The following is a 26,323-nucleotide window of genomic DNA, read 5'->3' as shown; positions in this document are numbered from 1 at the left end:
CAGGAGGCTTCAAATAATACATACGTAATGTTTCCCATTCGTAGCATTGTTTGTGGTTGAGAAAAAAAATTCTGTGCATTACTTTCTGGGCAGTCCTCATAAGTAGTTGTTAAGTACTAACGTATGGTAGGTCTCCATCTTACATTGCAGATGGATCCGAAAGTCGTCACGGCTGCCTCAGTCTCCCGATTTGGAACAAGTAATTGGTCTCTGAATATCCAGGAATCGGAGATGATAAAACAAACAACTACTCTCTGAAAAATGATATGGAGATTGTGGAAGATAACCAGACATAGGATTTGCTGGAGGCAATGGAGAAGTATGGAACAAGGAAATGACTTGGGAGATGATGATGTCTATACGGAACAGCAACGCTTGTCGCAACAGTTGCCTCCCTCTATGTCGAGCTCATCGGCATCAGAGTATGTGGTTTCAGCCAAACGGCAAAAGTGTGATGGTCCAGCAGATATGGCAAAAGAGGCTTGGACTGCTTACATTCAGCACACTTTAATGTACTGGGCCACAGATACTGCTGCATGGGGCAGCTGCCCAGTCGGAGGCCCCTTGCCATGGCTCCCCACATCAGAGGTTCGAGTCCTCCCACGGACACGGATGGGTGTGCGTGTGTTGTCCTTAGCGTAAGTTAAAGTTACATTAAGTACATTAAGTAGTGTGTAAGCCTAGGGACCGATGACTTCAGCAGTTTGGTCCCATAGGAACTTATCATCACCCACCCGCCACAGATCCTACGACAGGCAGACCTCGAATGAAACATCTGTTCCCCCCCAACCAGAAAAATAACTAGGATCATACGCACCTATTTCAAAACTGTAAAACACGAAGACAAAGAGAGGAGATAAAAATGAGTACATGTCAATCCCAATCAAAGGAAGATAAGACAGCTAAAAAACAGGGAGGTGGAGAAAGGTCTATAAAATACACCATAGAGAAAAGGAGGTCCAGAACTAAAAATTAAATGGCCTTCGTCATATTGCAACAACAGATAAAAAAGTAAAACGCGGTCAGCAGCCCACGTGTCGTTCGCTAAAACGGCCGATAAATAAGACGGCAAACACACACCGGAATGTAAACGGTTTTAAAAAAAAAAGGGGCATTTCATCAGTAAATGGCGGACAGTTAAAATTTGGGTGCAATGTGCACAAAGTGATTGGGGAGCACCACTTAAAAAATGGTGATGGCTAAAAAGGCAGTGCCCAATACGCAACTTAGTTAAAATGACCTCATTGCAGTGAGAGCGCTGAGAGGAGGTCGTCCAAGCTGCTGGGAGAGATTTAATAAGCCGGAGCTTGTTACCATGAAGGGATGACCAGTGGTGATGTCAAACTGACACCACCTGTTGACAAATGGCAACACAGGGATTGTCAGAGGGAATGTAAGAACTAACGGGCTGAGGTACGAGGACTGCAGTCTTGGCAGCAGCCTTGTTTCCTGTCAGGCTGATGTGACCAGGAACCCACAGAAACATCACAGTGGCTCCATCAAGAGTGAGCAAGTGACAGCTTTCCTGGACCTTCTGCACTAAGGGATGGACAGTGTACAGCACACAGAGGCTTTGAAGGGCGCTGAGAGAGTCTGAGCTGATGACACAATTGATAAGCCTGTGTTGCCGGGTGTACTGCGTGGCCCGATACAGGGTGAAGAGCTCTCCTGTAATGACTGTTGTGAGCAGTGTGCCGGAAGCTGATACCGAAGAATGTAGGCGTCAATGACGAAGGCACACCCGACATCACGGTCAGTCCGAGAGCCGTCAGTGTACACAAAGGTACTATCACGAAGTTCCATGCAAAGGTTGTGAACCTGAAGGCAACAGAGAGAGGCTGGAGTAGTGCCCTTAGGAAGCGAATGAAGGCCAAGGTGAACACGGGCCACTGCACGAAGCCAAGGTAGGTAAGGGCTCACACCCATCCGGACAAAACATCTGTCTCAGTGTCAGTAATGAATCAGTTCCACAAAATTAAGAACATTCTGTACACTTTGAGTAAAAATGAATACTCCAATGATCCAACAATCAATCAGGCTGTCCTGCAGAAATTAAAAGAGAAGGGAACAGGAGGAGTAATTATTCACGACTGGACATTGAGACTGTGAGCCACGAAATGAAAGGTAGCAATGGGTCCGCAAAATACAATTGATTTCAACACTTCTGTTTCCAGGGTACATCGCTTCAAGAAGCGGAACAGCACTGTTGACAGAGCAATACTCTCACAGTCGAAAGGAATTGGCAGGATAAGGATGCAAATTTGTCACAGGTGTGTGACGATTTTGTTGTGAAGATTCACAACCACATCGTTACAGAAAACTTAACTCCAATACATGTCTTCAATGCTGACAAGAGCAGATTTGACAAAAACTTACATGGCCATCGAACTCTGTGAACCAGAATAACAACAGTTGTTCACACTGTAGTTGCGCACTGTCGCTGGATCAATCTCTGCAGCACAGTACAGTTTAAGGATTATGGCCATGATTTCAATGAAAGGTGAGATACTGCGGCAAACGTATGTGCTTGTATCCGAGCCCGCAGTCAAAGTCGGCAGATCCTCCACATATAGGATCATATGCTGGAAAAACAGTGAACATGTTGAAAGCAGATCTCAAACGGTTCTATCGTGACGTATTTTGGCCAAGAATGCCTGATGACAGGAAGAAAATTCTGCTTTTAGTGGATGCATAGTGTTATAACAAATATCATGCATTGTCTGCTTCCGATGCACCTGGTGGTAAAGTACTACAAAAAGAACTGGTAATTGAAGGATGTACGGGAAAGATCCAGCTTCTATCATTTATTTTTTCAGACACTACAAATCTTTTGTTCGAGACATAACGGACACAGAAGCACATTTGCAATTGCAATAGTTTTCTGGCCCCGCAGTCATTTTCCCCTATATCAGTTCAGCACTCCTCGTTTCAAGAATTTGATTAAATAAGCTTTTTGTAAGAACAGATACTTGAGAGGTGAACCCGGAATGTGGATTGCGCCAATGGACCAGTGCTTCGATTTATTGATAAATGATGGGTGTGCAAAACGAGAGGCTATCGCTTTTGTAAAATGTGCCCATTGTGAACTTTCTGCCCATATCACTGTTTATTTAATGATTTGTTTCTTCATTTATATTGAGATTTCCAACTTCTTATCATATTATTAGTCCATATACACACAAGAACCGAGCATTTTAATGACTTTTGGTGTCATGTTTCCAACAGTTTACTGATACTTTGTGGGTCCTATACCTCCTACATGATTCTCTGTCTACACCTAAGATTTCATGGGTTTTCTACTTGTGACATAAGTTTTCAGAAAATATATGGGTTTCTGGCAAACCGGTATCAAAGGTGGCGGTGGTTCACTTGTCACCTAACTACACATCACAGGGACACTGCCAATGGACACAGGCGGAATGGTTACTCAGACTGATGAGCAATGCTACATTGACGAGAGCATTGAAAACCACGATGAGCAACACATCACACTCACTGACAGGCAGGTACTTGAGGTATACTGCGGGCGATGTTTACACGCGATGAACTGGGGACGCTGATATCTCTAAAATCGTATATCGCGTGTTAACTATACAAAAAGATCTTACTGTTTGATTACGTACATCAGTTTCATCACCTATAGCACCCCAATGGCGACCTGTATCTTCAACATGACTCATCGCACCCTAATTGTGTCAGAATGGTTAGACAAACACATTGGATATGAGGAATCCTACCTATGCCACAAAGCCAGCTGCAACCAATTTACACGATTTGTGAGCCACAAATGAGAGGTTCACAGATCAAAATGATTCACTATGCTATTGGTATTTTGGAGAGTACGCGCCACAGCATGTTACGATTATTGAGAGGAGACGTGATGCCATGGTAGGGTATGGTATGTGCCTGTTATTCAAATTCTCATGAGAGTAATACGAACGGAAGCAATGAGGGTTTGTTCGAAAACATAATTCACATAATAAACACACATTTGCATTCAGAAAATTCGATAAATTTCTTTCCATTTCACTGTCTATTTGGTTTAAAAACACTTAATGGTATCAGCAATGTACTCTCCCTTTTAAACAGTGTTTACACTTATGGATTACTGGGAATTGGGGTCTAATTTTCATATTTTATCAACAACCAAATATAGATTCATCAAACTGATAGCACACAGAATGTCTCGTGACATACACCACTACACACTTACAATCTCTCTCGGTGTGTGTGTGTGTGTGTGTGTGTGTGTGTGTGTGTGTGTGTGTGTGTGTGTGTGTGTGTGTGTGGGTGGGTGGAGGGAAGGAGGGAGGGAGGGAGCTTCGTAATTCTCATGCTGCCTTAACAGTCTTCCTTTCATTAATCGCACAGTCCAAGTCTGCCTACATTGACAGCTGCTAAATCTATTCTCACACCGTTTTCTTGTCACCATCTGCCTTTAGCCACTCCAGATCACTGTCCTTATTAACACCCTATTCCCTTGCTGCCCGCCCCCCCCCCCCCCCCCTCCGGGTAACATCTTACCTCGCCCATACTCATTACTTTAATTGTGGAGGCTGGAGAAGTATATCAGCTCCCACTGCACCTACAGAATCTGTATCTTTCTCCCCTCTGTTTCCTCTGCATGTCTATTGCCTCTTACTTCAATGCAACTCTTCATTCTCCCCCCCCCCCCCCCCACAATCATCAAAAAATAGCATATTACACCACTAGCACTGTCTCAATACAGCACATATATTACCCTAGAATTTTAATGGTTATGCATATAACCTTGTCATCAACACCGTTAATAATACGTTTATAACGTGTATAAGTCCCTAACTTAGAACAGATATGGGGTGTGGCATTAGTCCTTAGACTATATTAGAATGCAGTTAGTTAGAGCACTGCTTTCATCAGCCATCTGTTAAGCTGATGTTTTAATAACACACAGATTAATCTGCCTGTGCAACGACTTGAAAATTTCACTGTATAGCACACTCCTTAAAATGTTAATGAGTTTTCCTTTAAAACAAACCACTGTGCTGGTTAATCAGTTATTTGAACTTCACATAAATTCACAGGTAATTTTACTTACTATTATGTAAATTCAATACTTCTCATCTTCACATCATAACCTTTCTCTATTTATCATCATTAATCATACAAAGTGCAAAATTCCTTCCTAAATATTTTAAAAAATAATAAAAAGAGGCACCACCAATCTCCTGACAAACTAAGTTGAGAAAAAACCTGTAAACACAAATAAAACAGCAACATAAGTAGCTCTTTTGTGACAATGTACATTAGTTTTTATATTTTAAGAAATTAATTACAGTGCAGGCACGACCTATATTACTGGCTCTCCCTGATCTTTCTACATTCATTGCTTAATCGTTCTACATATTCAGTTCAGAAAACATGAAACATTTCTTTTATTATTTATAAATAAACATCTGAACTTTTCATACTGAATTCCACTTTTATTATTTATAAATAAACATCTGAACTTTTCATACTGAATTCCAACTTGTACTGGATATGAATCGATAAGAACCAAACTTTTCACTGTTCAATAAATGTATTTTTAAATTATTATTGGATATCTCATCTCCTCTTTTCCTACATAACAATATATACCAGTGATGTATGTACATTCAACACAGTAATGCCTTCAGCATAATCAACTGGTAAACTGAATCTGACTGCATTGTTGCTAGTGTAAATATTACTTTAGAAAAACAACATAGCCATGTGAGAAAAAGTATGGTACTTGTAGTTGGTAACAGCAAGTGGTGTCCACTTTACAGCAAAAGTCCTGAAAAACTATTGGTACCAGCAGCTACTAACAGATCTGGTCTGTAGTCGTTGAATATACAAAGTAAGACATCATAATCATATTTAACAGTTCACATATGACTAGGAAATTAAATATATAATTCATTATGTCTTTTAATTATCTACTTCAGTCTTTTATTAACAATTACACAGTTATTCTAAATAAATGTACCATGGCAGCTGAACACTTGGAGATACACACATTCAGATCACACCTCCACCACCCCCCTCATCCAGATTCAGTGGGACAATGGGAGTCAAAGCTTCTCAGTCACAGAATGTGTCACTACACAGTTGACAGAATGTAGGGTAAATAAATTAGACAATTAAAAATAAAAATGAGATAATGATAGGAGTAGTATATGCAAATAATTATCACAATTTTTATCCCTCAATTTTTTCATTTCTGTTGGAGGCTGGTAAAGACTGGCATCTGCAGAAGTGTGGACATCTTTAACTACAATAGTTAAGGAAGTGTTATTCAAGTTCGAATGATTTTTCTGTCTAGTGTCCCTTGACAGATCGCACTGTAAAGGGGTGAAAGCTGAAAATTCAAGAAAGCTGAACAAATGCCTGCATAACATGTACTGGGTCATCAAAAAGTCAGTATAAATTTTAAAACTTAATAAACCACGGAATAATGTAGATAGAGGGGTAAAAATTGACACACATGCTTGGAATGACATGGGGTTTTATTAGAACAAACAAACAAACAAAAAATAAAAAATAAAATTACTAAGTTCACAAAATGTCTAACAGATGGCGCTGGACAGCAAAACGTCAGTGACTGCACATGACAATTGTGTATAAAAGGAGCTGTAATGAGAGAGAGAATCAGATGCGCCAGCAGTCACAACATGTTGACGTTACCTGAAAAGGCGCTTTTAGTGAAGCTGTATTATCAGAATGGGGAATGTGCTAGTTCAGCATTACGATCCTATCACCATAGGAAGGGGATTCGAACGGGTAAAGGTCCGCTGACAAATGCAGCTGTGGCGAGAATGATTTTGAAGTTCAAAGCCACAGGTTGTTTAGACACAACATTCCCATCACAATTTATATAGGTTACCTGATCAGTTGATTTCTCAAATCAGCATAGGCCTAACTAATATTTGAGACTGAATACTTACTACAAATATCAATGTTGTTGAACATAGAATTAAATAACACTACATGTAAAGGTAACACAGCAGATATTACAGTAGTGGTTTTCATCTGTATGATTAAGGTCACAAATTTTCACCCTTCTCCTTAGTAGAGGTCAGTAACGCAATCTAGTGTGATGGACTCATCCTTTGGTAGTGACTAAAGGCCTGGTGCTGGAAGACATGTTCACCTTCAGAAAATTGCCAGTTGCGGAAAGAGAGAATGTTGGATACATTTCCTGATCATATATGGTGTTTTTATTTATCATGCAACTTGTAGCATACTTGTGGACTACATTTATTACTAGTCTAACACAACTGTAGTGGAAATCAAATAACTCATCAGTAGGACATGACTCTGATTACAGGAAATTTAGCTGTTCAGGCCCTGGCTAATTGTGAAATTTGTTTTCGGGTCAATCCATATGAAGTGGTCCAGGAAGGTTGCTTGACCATTTTTAAATATTTTAATTTTTTTATATGTGATTGCCCTACATCTGAGAAGTTCAAAACAGTATTTTAAAATAATTTATCTGAAACCTTTACTGGATGGTGGCCATTTTTATTTGTACGCAAATGATGATTTTTCAGCCTGGAGACATTAGCAAAAATTTGAATATCTCTGCACTGGGTTAAGTTACAGCATTGCAATTGACATGATCGTTTTTAGAAAAGTGTCCTCAACAACATTGTCTATTACACAAATTACCCAAAATTCAAAAATAATCAGTCAAAATGCCCTCCAGTTTGGTATCCAAATTTTCAAAAATCCACTTTTTAGGCCCTAAAATAACAAACAAGGAGTGATTTATGAGAGTCTATCTTTTTCCTATAGTTAGATATCATACACTACTAGCCTCATGTAGAGAAAGAACACTTACAAATGTTTCCTTAATTTTTTATGAATTTTTGAAATTTGAAAAATTTTCATTTTTTGTAAAGTTTGGGTTTAGTTATCTCAGGTGGGACAGAATATAAAAATATGATTTTTGCACAGTTTGTACACCAATATGATAGCAATGTACTGTAAAACTCAACATTGATATCTGACTGAACAAAGATATGAATTTTTGAAAATGAGGAAATAATTCACATTACTCTACAACTGATCTTATGGCTGTTGCCTATTTAAATGGGTTATTGTTTCATTGTGATAAAAGTTAATTGTGACATATATTTAGTTAACACTATTGCCCAATATTCATTTAGTTTATTTGTTTTTAATAATGCAATATTAAACAATAGGGGCTTTCGCTTTTGTTCTATGGTAATAAAAATGCTCATTTACGTTAAGGTTTATTGTCAATAAAGAAGTACATTATTGCTGGGTGTGGTATTGTAGAAGTGTATTATTGCTGGGCGTGGCATTGTTGTAGTCAGTCTGTTCTGAAATTCTGTTAGAATGGATGTACATACTTCATCAAGAGTGTAGAATGTGTTATGTGCTTTGTTCTGTGTGTAATTTGTAAAACTGGAATGCAATAACATTGATGAACAGTGCTCTGTTGGACAGATAGCAAGTGAAGTGTGTTACAAAACAGTTTAAGGTTCAGTTTAAAAAAACTTGAAAAATGTCAATGACTTTGATTAAGTTAGACAAACTTTGTCTAAATTTCGAGTAAGTTGTTCTGTAACATCGCTGTGTGAATATCATGATAAGAAATATATTATGAAGTAAAACCAAATTTTTGGAAGAAAGTGCTGTGATCCACTTAAAGTTCATAAAAGTCCTATTACTAAAGATTTGAGGGAAATAAAACTTGAACATTTGTTCTTGTTTATGAGAGTGAAACAGCTTCCCAAGTGATAAGTAATGTGATTCCTGGAAATTTCCTGTGCCCAAATTGTTACTCAAAAATAATTGTTGTGAATCCAGAAGCAGAACCATGTAACCTTGTTAATGACCTTTATATTCCTAATGAGGAACCTGTTAGCATATTGGATTTTGCTTGTGCTAAGTTAGACATATCTCCTGATTCGAAAATAATAAATTTAAGTAGCAGAAAAAGAAAAGCAGCTATTGAGAATAAAGTACAACAAATTTCAGACAAAATTAGAAAAGACTTGGAATCATGAATCATGCTTTAATAATACAGATACCAACATTATTTCTAAAGAAGAAGAAAACCTACCACCAGCATCATCTGACACTGAATATTTGAGATTAATAGAGAAATTAGAAATTAAATGTTCAGTGACATCTAAAGAGGAAAAAGTTAAAAGTTTAAGTTTGCTCCCTGACTCATGGTCAAGAGAAAAAATAATTCATCAATTCATTGTTTCTCATCATTTGGTTAAACTAACTCGAAAATTAGTGAAAGAGCAAGGCATTCTTCCAGTTTTAGAAAGAAAAAAGGTGTAGGTATAAGTGAAGAAACAATTAAAAAGATCCAGCAGTTTTTTGAAGATGATGAAAGCAGTAGACTGTGCTCAGGTTGCAAAGATAGCAAAAGAGTTGTTATAAATGGAGTTAAAGTAGCAAAGCAGAAACGACTAGAGCTGTCAAATTAAAATGAACTTTATGTAGTTTTCAAAAATTATCATTCTGAATGCAAAATTGGAAGGTCAAAATTTTGTGACGTCCGCCCCAAGTGGTGTATTTTGGTTGGATCCTCAGGGACACACTCTGTATGTGTTTGTTTATATCATCAAAACGTCAAATTGATGATTGCGGGTGCAAAACTCAGTGATCTTAACTACAAAGAGTTACTAGATTTAATGGTCTGTGACACTAACAGTTATGACTGCATGATGAGTTTGTGTAATAAATGACCTGGTAAGGAAACTGTTATTGAATTGTTTCACGAATATGGTGAGGAAATGTCAGACAGTACTACCTACAAACAGTGGGTCACAACTGATAGGGCAGAAATGATAACAGTGATTAAATCTCAAGAAGAGTACTTGGAATCTTTAATTGATAACTTACAAAAACTCAAAAGTCAGCACTATGTTTCTGAAATCCAAAGTAAGTTTTTAAAGGACAAAAAAGCACAACTTCATGAAACTGAATGCATAGTGCTAGCTGATTTTGCAGAAAATTTTACATTTGTGATTCGGGATGCAATACAAGGGTACCACTGGGTCAATGACCAGGCAACAGTAATCCATTTATTCTCTACTTTAAAAATGAGAAAGATGAAGTTTGCAGTTCTTCAATTTTTCTAAGTGAATACTTGGAGCACAACACTTTGGCTGTACATATGTTTCAAAAGTATGTAATAAATTACATAAAAGAAAATTTTCCCATAGTTGAGAAGCTGATATACTTTGCAGATGGAAGTAGTCATCAGTATAAAACATATAGAATTTTTCAAATCTGTGCAACCACAAAGTAGACTTTGGGTTGGAGGCTGAATACACAAGCGTCCAAGAAAAGACTCAGGTCGTAAAACATAAAAGAATGCTTAAAGAGAAAAACAGTAATGCTTTCAAAAGTAAACTATCATCTGAGGAATGGCAACTAGTTCTTCAGCAAAATTGGTCCGAATAGAAATGGGCCAAATTTTACAATATTGTTTTACAATATCATAATTTTTGCTTCCCAGTGAAAGAAATTAATTAAGTAGTAACTCAAGGCCAAAATGTAAAAAACACCAGGCTGACTCTTCCAGCTTACATGATTAAACTCAGGCTAAATATCAAGGATCTAAGTGTGCTACATAAGTCAACTAAATTGCAAATATTTAAAGTAGAATCAAGCTAAAACACAATTTCAGGAACAGCTCTCAAATTTAAGAAAACAGACCTAGATAAGGAAATAGCTGGCTCAGTCAACAAATATAGGGAAGACTTCATGAAATATAATAAATAGATATCGCAAAGCCACCCTTAAGTTAGATGCTCAAATTGACAGAATCCAACATGAAGGAAACCATATTAATGATCCTGATAAAATCTGCAATATATTTAATGAATATCCGGTTAATAACGCACTTCTGACTCGGATGGTTAAGCCTTACCCTAGGCAGGAAACTACTTTTGAATTTAAGGAAGGGAGTGTGGAGGGAATAGGAAAAAGGATGAATAACTTAAAGAATAAGACCTCATCTTGCTGGGATGGACTGAGTAGTATTATAATTAAAAAAATGCAATAAGGAATTAGTTGGAATAATTATCCATATGATCAACAGTAGTATCAGGGAGAACACATTTCCAAATTTATTGAAGAAAAGTATAGTTAAACCTGTGCATAAAAAGAATCGAAAGAAGAGCTAACAAACTTCAGGCCCATACCCCCAATACCAATTTTTTGTAAAATATTTCAAATTGTTTTGTTGACACAACTTATTGATTATTTCACAAAGAATAATTTACCAGCAGAAACACAGCATGGCTTCAGAAAGCATCACAGTACCATTACGGCAATTACTGAATTTCTCCACAAGGTGTATGATGCCCTGGATGAGGGAATGCAGACAGCAGGGATACTTCTAGACCTTACTAAAGCATTTGACCCAGTGAACCATGAGCTACTACTTACTAAATGGAAACTTACAATATACATGCCACATCTATACAACTATTGATCACTTATCTAACCAATCGTAAGCAGTGTACAAAGCTGAGTTATGAAATTAATGATCAGATCAAACATTTCCAATCCAGCTATGAAACAGTAAAACAAGGTGTACCTCAGGGCTCTGTCTTGGGCCCTTTCCTTTTACTGGTCTACATTAATGATTTAGAGGCACCTCTGTACTCCCAATTAGTAAGTTATGCAGATGATACCTCACTTTTGTTCTTTTGCAAACAAAGTACTCCCCATTAGTAAGTTATGCAGATGATACCTCACTTTTGTTCTTTTGCAAACAAACTAATGACTTGACATTGCCTGCAACTGATGGCTTAAGTCAAATAACTACTTGCTTCCATGATCAAGTTCTAAAAGTCAATATTATCAAATCCCAGCTATTACTATTTAAACTGGGTAATTCATACTAAACCTGTATTGATAACATAAGTGGCGTAAAAAAAGTAGACACTGACAAATGTAAATTTTTGGGGACATACCTAGACGAAAATCTTAGATGGGTAGACCATATCAATTTTGTATGCAATAAAATCAGCATTTCACTGCACTTAATTAGCAAACTATCAAAATTAGCCTCTGAACAAACATTAAAAACAGCTTATAATGGGACAATATTTGCATACATTAATTTTGGAATATAGGTATGGGGATGTGCTGCTGATACACACATGAACAGAATCCTAACACTGCAGAAAAGAGCAATCAGGACTATGCATCGACTAGTACACAGAGATTCATGTAGGGAAACCTTTGTACAACATAAATATCTAACAGTATATTTCTTGCATCTGTACAAATTAATGGCATTCTTTGTGGACCATAAAAATAATGAAACTAAGTGCTCTGCTGTGCATACCCATAAGACAATACAAAGTGATTGCTTCTTCAGAAACAGAGCTAAACTAAAGACAACAGATCATGTTGTTGTTGTTGTGGTCTTCAGTCCTGAGACTGGTTTGATGCAGCTCTCCATGCTACTCTATCCTGTGCAAGCTTCATCATCTCCCAGTACCTACTGCAACCTACATCTTTCTGAATCTGCTTAGTGTATTCATCTCTTGGTCTCCCTCTACGATTTTTACCCTCCACGCTGCCCTCCAATGCTAAATTTGTGATCCCTTGATGCCTCAAAACATGTCCTACCAACCGATCCCTTCTTCTAGTCAAGTTGTGCCACAAACTTCTCTTCTCCCCAATCCTATTCAATACCTCCTCATTAGTTACATGATCTACCCACCTTATCTTCAGCATTCTTCTGTAACACCACATTTCGAAAGCTTCTATTCTCTTCTTGTCCAAACTATTTATCGTCCATGTTTCACTTCCATACATGGCTACACTTCACACAAATACTTTCAGAAATGACTTCCTGACACTTAAATCTATACTCGATGTTAACAAATTTCTCTTCTTCAGAAACGATTTCCTTGCCATTGCCAGTCTACATTTTATATCCTCTCTACTTCGACCATCATCAGTTATTTTACTCCCTAAATAGCAAAACTCCTTTACTGCTTTAATTTACTGCTTTAAGTGTTTCATTTCCTAATCTAATCCCCTCAGCATCACCCGATTTAATTTGACTACATTCCATTATCCTCGTTTTGCTTTTGTTGATGTTCATCTTATATCCTCCTTTCAAGACACTGTCCATTCCGTTCAACTGCTCTTCCAAGTCCTTTGCTGTCTCTGACAGAATTACAATGTCATCGGCGAACCTCAAAGTTTTTACTTCTTCTCCATGAATTTTAATACCTACTCCGAATTTTTGTTTTGTTTCCTTTACTGCTTGCTCAATATACAGATTGAATAACATCGGGGAAAGGCTACAACCCTGTCTCACTCCTTTCCCAACCACTGCTTCCCTTTCATGCCCCTCGACTCTTATAACTGCCATCTGGTTTCTGTACAAATTGTAAATAGCCTTTCGCTCCCTGTATTTTACCCCTGCCACCTTCAGAATTTGAAAGAGAGTATTCCAGTTAACGTTGTCAAAAGCTTTCTCTAAGATCATAGTCCTTGGATTAATGGCCAGATATGGTTTAACAAACTGTCCAGTGCTATAAGATACCACAAAGGTAAAGTATTCAAAACGGAATTAAAGTCATTCTTAACTCTCAAATGTTTGTACTCACTGACTGAATACTGATATTAAAATGTAGCTATTCTTAAATGTAGGCCTAACTCTTCTATCTATATAATGTACTATTCTGAGGTGACTGTAATATATATTATTTTTGTAACAACATGCTGTAAATTCAAATACCTATACTATGTGACTGTATGTTGCATTATGAAGTACTGTACCATATATTGCCACGCGCATCACCTGTAAATGGCTTCTTGTACATGTGAATTGCAAATTCCTACTGTTTGTACAAAAATTGTATAAAAATGCTGTGATGTTTGCAAAAGCCAGCAGTTGGTGACTATACGCAAAAAAGATAATAAATAAATAAATAAATGGCACTTTTTTGCATCTAGCCGTGGTAAAAATGCATGTGATGGAGTAGGAGGTACAACAAAACGTGAAGTAAGTGAAGCCAGCCTACAAAGACCAACCACAGACCAAATTCTCACAGTACAGGACATGTATGTCTTTTGCAAGGATAATATTAAAGGCATTACCTATTTTCTGATTAAGAAAGAAGAAGTGGTTCTACATACGAAAACAACACTTCAAACCAGATTTGAAAACTGTATAGCAATAAGAGGAACAAGGCATTTCCACAAATTCCTTGGCATGGCAGAAAGTTAAGTATGTCAAAATAATATAAATGTTAATTTCAGTGATCTTTCCACTTTTTGTATATAATTCAGTATCTTACTTCAATAATAATTGATTGCATCCCACCAATATCACACATGAATACGCAACAGCCATAAGATCAGTTGCAGAGTAATGTGAAATTCATATCTTTGTTAACAGACAGATATCAATGTTGAAAATTTTACAATATGTTGCTATCATATAAGTGTACAAACTATGCTAAAATCATATTTTTATATTCTGTCCCACCTGAGATAACTAAGCCCAAACTTTACAAAAAATGAAAATTTTCAAATTTCAAAAATCCATAAAAAATTAAGGAAACATTTGTAAGTGTTCTTGCTCTATATGAGGCTTGTAGTGTATGATATCGAACTTTAGGAAAAAAATAGACTCTCATAAATCACTCCTTGTTTGTTATTTTAGGGCCTAAAAATTTTTGAAAATTTGGATACCAAGCTTTGGAGGGCATTTTGACTGATTATTTTTGAATTTAGGGTATTTTGTGTAATAGACAATGTTGTAGAGGACACTTTTCTAAAAACAATCATTCCAACTGAAATGTTATAACTTAACCCAGTGCAGAGATATTCATATTTTTTGTTAATACCTCTAAACTGAAACCTCGTCATGTGCTTATAAACGAAAATGGCTGCCATTCAGTAAAGGTGAAAGGTAAAATTTTTTAAAAAACTGTTTTGAACTTCTCAATTATAGGGTAATCACATATAAAAAATTAAAATATTTAAAAATGGTTATGCAATCAACTTAATTTTTATTGGACCACTTCATTTGGATCGACCCTTTCAGGAGTGAGTAACAGCACCATTAATATTTAATTGCTTCTACAGATGATTTACAAAATAATGTTCTTAGTTTCGTTACACAGTTTGTTGTGGGCACAATAGTATATAATACTGTAGTGTGATAACACTAAAGTTTGGAAGATTTGGCATGTCACATGACTGGGAAGTCATCAAACCTATTACTGGCTGCCAATATAAGTGTCAAGTGCAGGACAGAAAAGACGCAAGGTATCAGCATATGCTATAGTGGTAAAATCATGGGTCCCCGAAGCATGAGACTGTCCTACGTGTAACTCTGCTCACCATATGACACAGAGCACAGTGATTAGCACTGGAGCATGAAAACAGCCACTGGACACTTTAAGTATGAAAAACGGTTGCCTAGACTGATTAGTCACAGAACATGTTGTTATATCCAAATGGCTGTGTATTAGCATGTGGAAAATCACACAAGAAATGCAACCAATGGGCGAACAGAGTGAAATAGATGGTGGAGGAACTCTAGTGTGGGGATGTATACATGAAACAGGGCCCTACATGCCTGCTATTTATGAATGACAGAGGAAAGCCACTGTTCGGTCAACAGGGGAAAGCCACTGTTCGGTCATTCACCTGCACCACACCAGCTGCCTATAAACACTCCCCCACCCCCTCCCCACACATGTATACCAATCCCATCCCAGAACACTTGACCATCCTATGATTGAGATGGACCTTGGATCCAGCTTCAACCGATCTTTATGAGTTGTGGGTGGTGGCTGCAGAGTCATGGATCAGAATGGTTCCCAAACACTTTCAGTATCTCAATGCCACAATTATCACCACTATCATTAGTGCAAAAGGAGATTTTATGTGCCACTAGATAGATATAGCTAATTCAATAATTCAAGTGTATCCCACATGGAGCAAAGTACATTATGCCAATGCACGATATGAAAATTATAGAAAGAAGTAAGTTTAGAGCTCACCATTTCATCAACAGTGAGTGCTTAGAAAGTGCAGGCACAAGCTCAGTTTACTAATATTTCTAAAAGGCTACACTGATATGAACACATTCCTAAAGAACACTTCATACTAACTTGAATTTCTATTAGGCGTTCATAGTCACCATAGCAGAATGTTTTCAAAAATCTCACTAAACAAAGTTTAGGCACCTGATGCCTACAAAGTGATTAAAAAATACATAAGGAGTTCCTAATACTCAACATGTAAAATGTTAAAAATGCACTTATGATGTCCTTGGCTATTACGTCACATGCCGAAATTGGTAATAACTCACATGCTGAATGACAGAAATAGAATATGATGAATCATGAGTCTGTTGTTGGCAGTCAATTAGAACGCTAATTTATAATTTCCTATGGATAAACTGAAAGAACCAGAGATTGTACAGAGTTTCGGGGAGAGCATAAGGGAACAATTGACAGGAATGGAGGAAAGAAATACAGTAGAAGAAGAATCGGTAGCTTTGAGGGATGAAATAGTGAAGGCAGCAGAGGATCAAATAGGTAAAAAGATGAGGGCTGGTAGGAACCATTGGGTAACAGAAGAGATACTGAATGTAATTGATGAAAGGAGAAAATACAAAAATGCAGTAAATGAAGCAGGCAAAAAGGAATACAAACATCTCAAAAATGAGATCGACAGGAAGTGCAAAATGGCTACGCAGGGATGGCTAGAGGACAAATGTAAGGAGGTAGAGGCTTATCTCACTAGGGGTAAGATAGATACTGCCTACAGGAAAATGAAAGAGACCTTTGGAGAAAGGAGAACCACTTGCATGAATATCAAGAGCTCAGATGGAAACTCAGTTCTAAGCAAAGAAGGGAAAGCAGAAGGGTGGAAGGAGTACATAGAGGGTCTATACAAGGGCGATGTACTTGAGGACAATATGATGGAAATGGAAGAGGATGTAGTTGAAGATGAAATGGGAGATATGATACTGCGTGAAGAGTTTGACAGAGCACTGAAAGACCTGAGTTGAAACAAGGCCCCCGGAGTAGACAACATTCCATTAGAACTACTGACAGCCTTGGGAGAGCCAGTCCTGACAAAACTCTACCATCTGGTGAGCAAGATGTATGAGACAGGCGAAATACCCTCAGACTTCAAGAAGAATATAATAATTCCAATCCCAAAGAAAGCAGGTGTTGACAGATGTGAAAATTACCGAACTATCAGTTTAATAAGTCACAGCTGCAAAATACTAACGCAAATTCTTTACAGATGGATGGAAAAACTGATAGAAGCCAACCTCGGGGAAGATCAATTTGGATTCCGTAGAAATGTTGGAACACATGAGGGAATACTGACCCTACGACTTATCTTAGAAGAAAGATTAAGGAAAGGCAAACCTACATTTCTAGCATTTGTAGACTTAGAGAAAGCTTTTGACGATGTTGATTGGAATACTCCCTTCCAAATTCTGAAGGTGGCAGGAGTAAAATACAGGGAGCCAAAGGCTATTTACAATTTGTACAGAAACCAGATGGCACTTATAAGAGTCGAGGGGCATGAAAAAGAAGCAGTGGTTGGGAAAGGAGTGAGACAGGGTTGTAGCCTCTCCCCGATGTTATTCAATCTGTATATTGAGCAAGCAGTAAAGGAAACAAAAGAAAAATTCGGAGTAGGTATTAAAATTCATGGAGAAGAAGTAAAAACTTTGAGGTTCGCCGATGACATTGTAATTCTGTCAGAGACAGCAAAGGACTTGGAAAAGCAGTTGAACAGAATGGACAGTGTCTTGAAAGGAGGATATAAGATGAACATCAACAAAAGCAAAATGAGGATAATGGAATGTAGTCAAATTAAATCGGGTGATGTTGAGGGGATTAGATTAGGAAATGAAACACTTAAAGCAGTAAAGGAGTTTTGCTATTTAGGGAGTAAAATAACTGATGATGGCCGAAGTAGAGAGGATATAAAATGTAGACCGGCAATGGCAAGGAAATCGTTTCTGAAGAAGAGAAATTTGTTAACATCGAGTATAGATTTAAGTGTCAGAAAGTCGTTTCTGAAAGTATTTGTATGGAGTGTAGCCAAGTATGGAAGTGAAACATGGACGATAACCAGTTTGGACAAGAAGAGAATAGAAGCTTTCGAAATGTGGTGCTACAGAAGAATGCTGAAGATAAGGTGGGTAGATCATGTAACTAATGAGGAGGTATTGAATAGGATTGGGGAGAAGAGAAGTTTGTGGCACAACTTGACTAGAAGAAGGGATCGGTTGGAAGGACATGTTTTGAGGCATCAAGGGATCACAAATTTAGCATTGGAGGGCAGCGTGGAGGGTAAAAATCATAGAGGGAGACCAAGAGATGAATACACTAAGCAGATTCAGAAGGATGTAGGCTGCAGTAGGTACTGGGAGATGATGAAGCTTGCACAGGATAGAGTAGCATGGAGAGCTGCATCAAACCAGTCTCAGGACTGAAGACCACAACCACAACAACAACAACAACAACAACAACAACATGGTCCATAAAAGAAGTTAGCTGGTATACTGTTGTATTATGTTAGAATTCACCCATTCTGCCAAAATATTTTGCAAAATTAGAAAAAAAAAAATCATACCAGTAGGTTATTGCAATGACGAATGGATATCTCAGGCTACTCTACACACAAACCAATTATGGCAATCATATTTTAATGTTGAGACTTGTTGGCTTCATCAATTCACAAGGCAAATTATCACATTCCACCCTCTCCTATGTCTTGGGCTATGGTAGAGGTTAGTCAGTCAGCACACCTAGTTTTGTTCCATTCACATTTATTGGCTTCACCAATTTTCAACTAAATTGTCAATTCAACCTAACCAAGGCCTCAAGCTTTACTGCAGGTCAATTTGCCAACATAAGTAAGCTGCTTTCCAGTCATCTAAGAAATACAAAAATTAGTAATTAACATCAAAATTATTAATAACCCGATCAGTAAATGTTATTCTGGTGCTCTCCATATCAAAAACAAATGTAATCAATTTGTATTTTCTGCCAAAAGAAATCATTACATTCAGTGAGTCTTGCTGGCTATGAAAAATGTCAATGAATTGCCGACATTAGCATACAATGCAAGAGCTGTGGATGACATAAGTGCACTTTAGCCCAACAGCCTGAAGTCAGTGAAAGCAAGTGACTTGTGTACTATAATCAGCATACACAATGCATGCCACATCAAAACATTTCACATATGTGAAGACCCACAATCAGCCTGGGCAGATCTTTCAGGAACAGAAGCCTCTCTCTCATAGTCTACATCACACCAAAATTTGACAATCACAACAAGAAGAGTACAGATTCATCTGGCTGTAAAACATGTTTCTCACACTTATGTAGTGCAATAAGTGCCTTCATGTTGTTTCCTATACAGCAGCATTACAGAGCCATTCTGGCAGATCTTATGTAAAAAAAAGATGGTCTAGAAGGAAAAAAAACTGCATTGCTAACTTCAGTTAACTGAACAACTGATTTTCAAATGGGTTAACATTATCATGCACTGTATAATCGAGGTGTTGAGATATATTCAGGCACATAAATATTAACCACGAGGTAGTAGCTCAGGTTACAAATTTCCAGTCTTCTTGAGGGCATGCGCACACGCGCACACACCAACAATATCCATATAATGTGGCCAGGTTTACTGCAGATACACCTTAGCATCATGGCAATGTAGCTGTGTGTGCATATGTGCTCTCAAGAACAGCACAAGTCAAGAAGATGAGTTCTCATGTTTCAGTTCTTGTTTATGCACCCATCTACAGCTCATCATCTCCATTAAACAGAGAGTGGTTATTTTACTCTTTCCATTCTTTATGTACCGCCCCCAAGATTTTAGTGTGATACCAATGGAATATAATAAAAGTCATAAAATTGTCTGATCATAGACTAAACTATTTTAGCAATTTAAAAGTTAAATGAATAATGGAAAAGCGAAAGCTTTGGGATCTCATACAGCAAAACTGCATTAGTTTTCATAATAGAAATTAAAAGAACTAGTACAATGACTGTGCCAATCAATCATGAGAACACCATACCATACAAACGATGAGGTAAGAAACTTTAAACACTGAACCTATCAGTTGCAATTATCAATCACGATCATTAAGTTGCAACAGCAAGATAAAATGGGGCATCACCATGAGCTTTAATCACACCTGATCTCTATGTACATTGGCAGTGTATAGCATTCACATCAGCTTACTGGATAAAGGCAACAGATGCTCTGCAAAAGACAACTATATGCTGAATACTCTTAAATTCTTAGGTTCAAATGATTGAATGTCACATTTTTAATTAAGCTACATGATGATTACTAAGGAACAAAAGATGGAAAATTGGTTTAACACGATGTTGGGACCAATGGTCAAGGGTCCCAGGTAAACATGAAAAGGATGATAAAGGAAATTAGCTGAGGCTTGGAGAGAAGTAGCCCTACTACTTGCATTTAGTTATTTAGGATAACGGAGAATACGTAAATCTGAACAGTCAGAACAGACTTTGGAACCCAGTACTCCTACATAAACTCCAGACATGAACTAATATGACAGGGCATAAAAATAACATGTTTATATGTTGCTATGCACTTTTCCTATACAATCCAAATTCATATAGTACTATACTGACAATTACACAGTAAGAATGAAATTGGTGCAAAAACCAATCGCTATATTCCTATTTGATTCATATAAGCCTATTGAGGATGAGAAATAAATGTTATTCATAAATTTTTAGAGATGTGGAATACAGAGAAATAGCCCGTGAAAGTTGGACAACCGTTCTTTTCTAGAAAACTGATCCACAAGACACAAAACAAGTTAGGCATTATAAATAATTCACTGAAAGTAGAAATGAAAATACTGTATCATTACAGGGCACCATCTATTCAAATATAATGAGGAAAATGCTGTGGTACTGGTGATAATGGGTGTTAAATGGGAACACCTTCAACATTAACTTTAACAGTTGAATACTGCTTTAAGAAACTGATGCATGAAAAAGAAATACACGAACTATTACCTTCAGAATGTTTTGCGAAGCCCATATTGATTCAGAAAACTGTAGAAATTGAGTAGATTTAGAAAGTGACTTGTCTGCATAATTTACAAAAGTTCGATGGTTAAATAAATATTAGGGCTAAGATTTCCGGTAACGAACTGTCATAAATTATTAATGCTATTTCCCCTGTACGACATTTAATAGTGTGTGTCCCAGGAGTAATGGTCAATATTCAGGGACATGACAGGAACAATCATTCAAAACAAAAATGAGTCTAGTAAACAAGGGCTCTAGAATGCATACCTTAAGAGCTATGTTCAGTAGAAGATGCGTGTTTCACAGTAGTATGATGAACAAGTACTAATATCTCTTAAGGTATGCATTCCAGAGTAAATGTTTATTAGACTTGTTTGCTTCGAATGGTCGTTCCTGTCATATTCCAGAATAGTCAACATCCCTCCTGTGACACCCTGCATATCTGCATAAATGAGAACATTTTCTGACGAACAAATTAACAGATACATCAACTTGCTATAGACGGATAACTAACGTAATACGTATGGGGTATAAATGTGGTTCAGCAAATGGCTAGGCATAAAACAAAAAAACATCAAAAGATCTGACAGAATAGGTTCTTACTTTCACAATGACTTCAGAGAAACCAGAAGTTATACAACTAGCAGCAGGTCATGTAGTCGAATTGTGAGAACTCATTTTCTTCGAAGGGGACTAGTGTAGCAGGGGATACAACCCGTCGGCTTTGGACATTGACGTCGCAAGTCGCCAATCGAGAAGCGATTCTTCTTAGTGTTGTAGCTCCCTTCAGTGGCTGATAAGTGTTTTTTGGCTTTTTTAAAAAAAAAATCTCACGAGATAGAATAAACAGATCCACTTTATTAAGCAATCAGTAAAAAAACGAAACTGAAACATAACAGCAAACGCGAAAATGGTAAACTGCTATCTGGCGACTTGTGACGTCATTGTCCAAAGCCGACGGGTTGTATCCCCTTCGAAGTCCATTTCCCCACTTCACTCGTACTTCGGTGAATGCAACACTAAAGCTAATTTGACGTTCTGGCAATGTACTCACAGACATTGAGAAGGGCTACGGGGAACACATACTCGTCTCGCACGGAAGATAATTACGCGAATTTGAAAAAGCTAATTCGTGGATCTGTATATTTTCAAAAAATAAAAAAAAGACGTATACGACATCAAATTTACGGACATATATACATGACACATACCTGACATATTTTTTTCTGATTTTGGTGTAGCGGACATTGCAGCTGCTCTTCCCGAATTCTTAAGATGTTTCGGTGTTGTTGATACATTCCAAGATCATCCCTTTTCGCATATTTATTCAAACGTCAACACATTACAACAATTAACTACTCCGTCCACCGCCATTTTGCATCCTAACAAATGTGGCGCCACGAAGTGGCAACTTCTTGCAAAAACAAAATAAAAACAAAAAAACAAATGAATGAAGCCAGGCCCAGCAGCAACATATCGATAGATTTGCGATGCCAAATGTCGATATTATGAAATAACAGGCACGTATTTCTAGGCGCAACTGACGTAGGGAGGCGTAACGAGGCGACAGATATGTGATGTAAATCGTGAATTTTAAACACCTACAAAGTGTCAAAAATAGCCTCAGTGTGTTTAGTTTTCCGAGTTTTTTAGTATTTGCTGTAGCACGTCAATATGGGAAATTCTGGGTTGAAACAGCATTACGAAACTGCAAAAAAGACTGGTGTATTGAAGATTTCTGATGGATTGGGTGATTTTCCAGCAGGATTTAAGCAGTTGGAGCCTCACCTTCGAGTACTAGATCTGGCTGGAAATGTGTTTACAAGTATACCATCCGAAATTAGCGCTTTTAAAGCTTTAAAGCGTTTAAATTTTAACCAGAATGTGCTGAAGTCTATACCTGATGAAATTGGAGACCTTTCGAAGCTTGAATGTTTGTCTTTGAGTACAAACAAACTAACTCGTATACCGGCGTCAATAGCGCAGCTTTCTCATTTAAAAGAAGTTTATCTCAGTGAAAATCGGATTAGGGACTTCCCAGTGGTATTTTGCAAATTGAAACAGTTGGTTATGCTTGATTTATCCAAGAACAGAATCATGCGAATACCAGACGAAGTGCAAGACCTACAAGTGCTTGAACTTAATCTGAATCAAAATCAGATTTCAGAAGTGTCAGAATCCATCGCAAAGTGCCCACGTCTTAAAACTTTGAGACTCCAGGAGAACTGCCTACAATTAAATAGTATACCTAAAGCAATTCTGACCGAGTCCAATATATCAATGATTGCTGTAGAAGGAAATCTGTTTGATATGAAAAACTTTATGGAACTAGAAGGATATGATGTATATATGGAACGTTACACAGCAGTAAAGAAAAAGATGTTTTAAAACACGCTTTGTCATCTTTCCCGTGACAGGGACCTGCACATTAAAAAGATATATTAAATTTGACCTTTACAATCATTATGAAATGCGTGGATATGCGGCAACTGCTACATACATACTTACATCCAACGATTTTATGCACAAGAAACTTGTACTATAGCAGTGTGATATTTCAAGCTTAGAAGCAAGAATTTATATGTCTTATTGAACTTTGGACATACATTCCAATTTGAATAACTGTTGAATAATTGTTCTGTGGCATTTTTCATAGTTGGCATGTGAGATATGCACATAACAACCCACCAACTGAGTCATCAGAGATGTGTGTGTTATAGAATACAGCTTTTCTGTATGTGCCTTGCAATTTTTGTTATTTATAACGAAAAATGTGTTAAATATGAAGTGAACTTAGGCTTTATGCAACACTACAGGACAAACTGGTATCACAACTATCATTTCTTATTCACATTCATTGACTTTGCCAACATTCAATCATTTTGTCACCTTCCAACTTATCCTAGACCTTGTGATAAGGCTGTCATCACAATGAAGACTTCAAGGAGGACACTGTCACACACTAACCATTATCGACACATCACTGGAAATGTTTCATTGGCAATAGTGGCTCAGAAAACCTTCTGTGCCACTGTTGAGCTTACAGTTTTCTGTTTTATGGTATTATGATCCTCCTGTGATTTAAGTAGCAAAGTACTTAAGGTACAGGATTTTCATTTCCGTCCCAGTTCCTATCCATTCTGAACTTCAGATCATTCTCCAATAACCTTATTCTCAGTGGAATTTTATATTATAAAACGTCCTTTTTATAATTTTCATTTTATTTTTCCTCTTTGATTTTGTGCTTTGTTGCAAACACTATTTAAATCACAATACCATAATTACAAATAGTTTGCAACTGTGTGTCTGAGACAGACAAGATAGTTGCCATCTTATCTCATGTTTGACATTACCATTTATTCAGAAGATTTTTTATTCGTATACTGTTCATGTTAGCCTTAAAATTTTATTGGAATCTCAATTTTATACAAATGTGGACTGCAGTGTTTTTTATGTTTACATGAAAATTGCTGTGGTTTTAATATGAATGGTAATTATTTTTGACAGTTATGTAAACTGACTCCTTCTCCCCCCAACATATATGTTACACAATGAGTCATGAGCATTAGATTACCAGAAATTTAATTACATCAGAGTATTTTGAATTGTTGGCATGTATGTTGACAGTACCTAGTAAATTAAGGTAGGAGGGGCATTACCAGTACTTTATGTTACACTGATGAAGTAAAATTTATAAATATGAAAAAGAAAACAAAACTTTGTAATTTTGTTGTTGCATTTCAATAATTTTAATTCAAAATGTATTTACATTTTTTTAAAGAAACTGTGCTCCTGCCATATGTATATAATGTTGTTTGAATTCTATTGACTATATTTTAAATTATTACTAATTACCTGTTGTTAAGGATATTGTGTAATACAATTTTCTTTTCTTTCTACTGCAGATCAGAGTTCACTTTGCAGTAAACTTAGTTGTAACCCCCCCCCCCCCTCTCTCTCTCTCTCTCTCTCTCTCTCTCTCTCTCTCTCTCTCTCTCTCTGTGTGTGTGTGTGTGTGTGTGTGTGTGTGTGTGTGTGTGTGTGTTTGTGTGTTTTTGCAGTTGACACTGTTGGAGTACTGTACCTGTCAAAAATTTTTAATGGAAGAAAGTTGTAAATATCAGACTTAAAATTAAGAGTGTATATGCATTTTAATTTTTGTAGGTATTGGAAAAATGGTGGCTGATCATGTTACCAGTACAGTGCAGACTGATTTGTAAGTAGAGAAACACCTGTGGCACATAACAGAGGAATAACTGTAGTAATAATTTGCACAGTGCTCATTGTTTATTTAAATTTTTCACAGTCAGAACAAAAATTATAAAGCCCTCTGTTGAGGTATGCCATAGGTGCTGGTGTGGTGGTTAAGCATCTGGTAACATTTTCTTGTCTGTGATGTAGGAGTGAAAGTGAATAAAAGAAATACTGTTATTACATACCTTCATGTTATGAAAGTTTCGTATTTTCTGCTTAATGTACACACATTTTGTTCCTTCATACATTTGAAGTAAACTTTAAAAATATGATTGAGACTTTGTTTTCTTTGTAAAAATGCATCATATTCTGATTAATTCTGACATTTGTCATAGGATACTTTTGTTGCTGCAAGTATTATCATAATATAAACATACCAACCACAGGCCTGTTCTAGCTGGCCTACAAGGCAATACAAGGAGCGATGTATGATGGTGAGACGTGATCAGCATGCTGTCAATTCCTCCAGCCATTATTGCCAGCAGATGAATCCTGATGTTGATGCTGCTTTTATCAAGCTGCTCCTCATTTAGCCTCACAGTGGGTTAATGGACCCAGTACCAAGCCACATTACCTCGGAACGAGGAGGCACTGGGTATCGAACCCAGGACCTACTGCACTGAAGGCAGTGATGCTAACCATTCAGCTTGGAGATGGTCAAATGTTATCGTAATCATTATAATATTATTATATCTTGCAGTAATCATACAGAAATTTTGGTTCCATAGTGCTGCAGGGAATGCATCCTGGTATCCTCAGTGACGTACTCAAATCATTTCCTTAAAACTGTATCCCATGAGCAGTGAGTAGTAGAACACTAAACTAATCTGCAGATATAATGTAACAAAGTTGTGTGCACATTCATGCCTTTATTAGAAAAATTCAGTTGTGGACTTAATACACCGAAACAAGTTAGTACAATGTTTTGGATCTGTCAAATTTTTTTAAGTTGCTTTGTGAATGAGTAATTT

At 37.1% G+C, this 26,323-nt stretch overlaps 2 protein-coding genes across 2 annotated transcripts in view; one reads left to right on the top strand and one right to left on the bottom strand.

Moving 5' to 3' along the window:
* Window positions 1–22,485, bottom strand: part of LOC126471426 (guanine nucleotide-releasing factor 2) — a 396,113-nt gene extending 373,628 nt beyond the window's left edge. Inside the window, exon 1 of the mRNA XM_050099570.1 lies at window positions 22,310–22,485. Within this exon, the coding sequence (XP_049955527.1) occupies window positions 22,310–22,346 (37 nt within the window). The 5' untranslated portion in view covers window positions 22,347–22,485. The remainder of the gene's footprint in view (window positions 1–22,309) is intronic.
* A 104-nt stretch (window positions 22,486–22,589) lies between these two features.
* LOC126471425 (leucine-rich repeat-containing protein 57) lies at window positions 22,590–25,536 on the top strand. Its single transcript, XM_050099568.1, has one exon. The coding sequence runs from the start codon at window positions 22,773–22,775 to the stop codon at window positions 23,484–23,486; it is 714 nt and encodes a 237-aa protein (XP_049955525.1). The 5' UTR covers window positions 22,590–22,772; the 3' UTR covers window positions 23,487–25,536.
* The last annotated feature ends 787 nt before the right edge of the window (window positions 25,537–26,323 follow it).

Source organism: Schistocerca serialis, chromosome 3 (assembly GCF_023864345.2).
Source record: "Schistocerca serialis cubense isolate TAMUIC-IGC-003099 chromosome 3, iqSchSeri2.2, whole genome shotgun sequence".
NCBI lineage: Eukaryota > Metazoa > Arthropoda > Insecta > Orthoptera > Acrididae > Schistocerca > Schistocerca serialis.
Note: the sequence above shows the minus strand (reverse complement) of the source record. Positions and strands in the feature narration are given on the sequence as shown.

Coding starts and splice junctions, on each gene's coding strand:
- LOC126471425 (XM_050099568.1), top strand. CDS start 22,773: ATGGGAAATTCTGGGTTGAAACAGCATTACGAAACTGCAAAAAAGACT.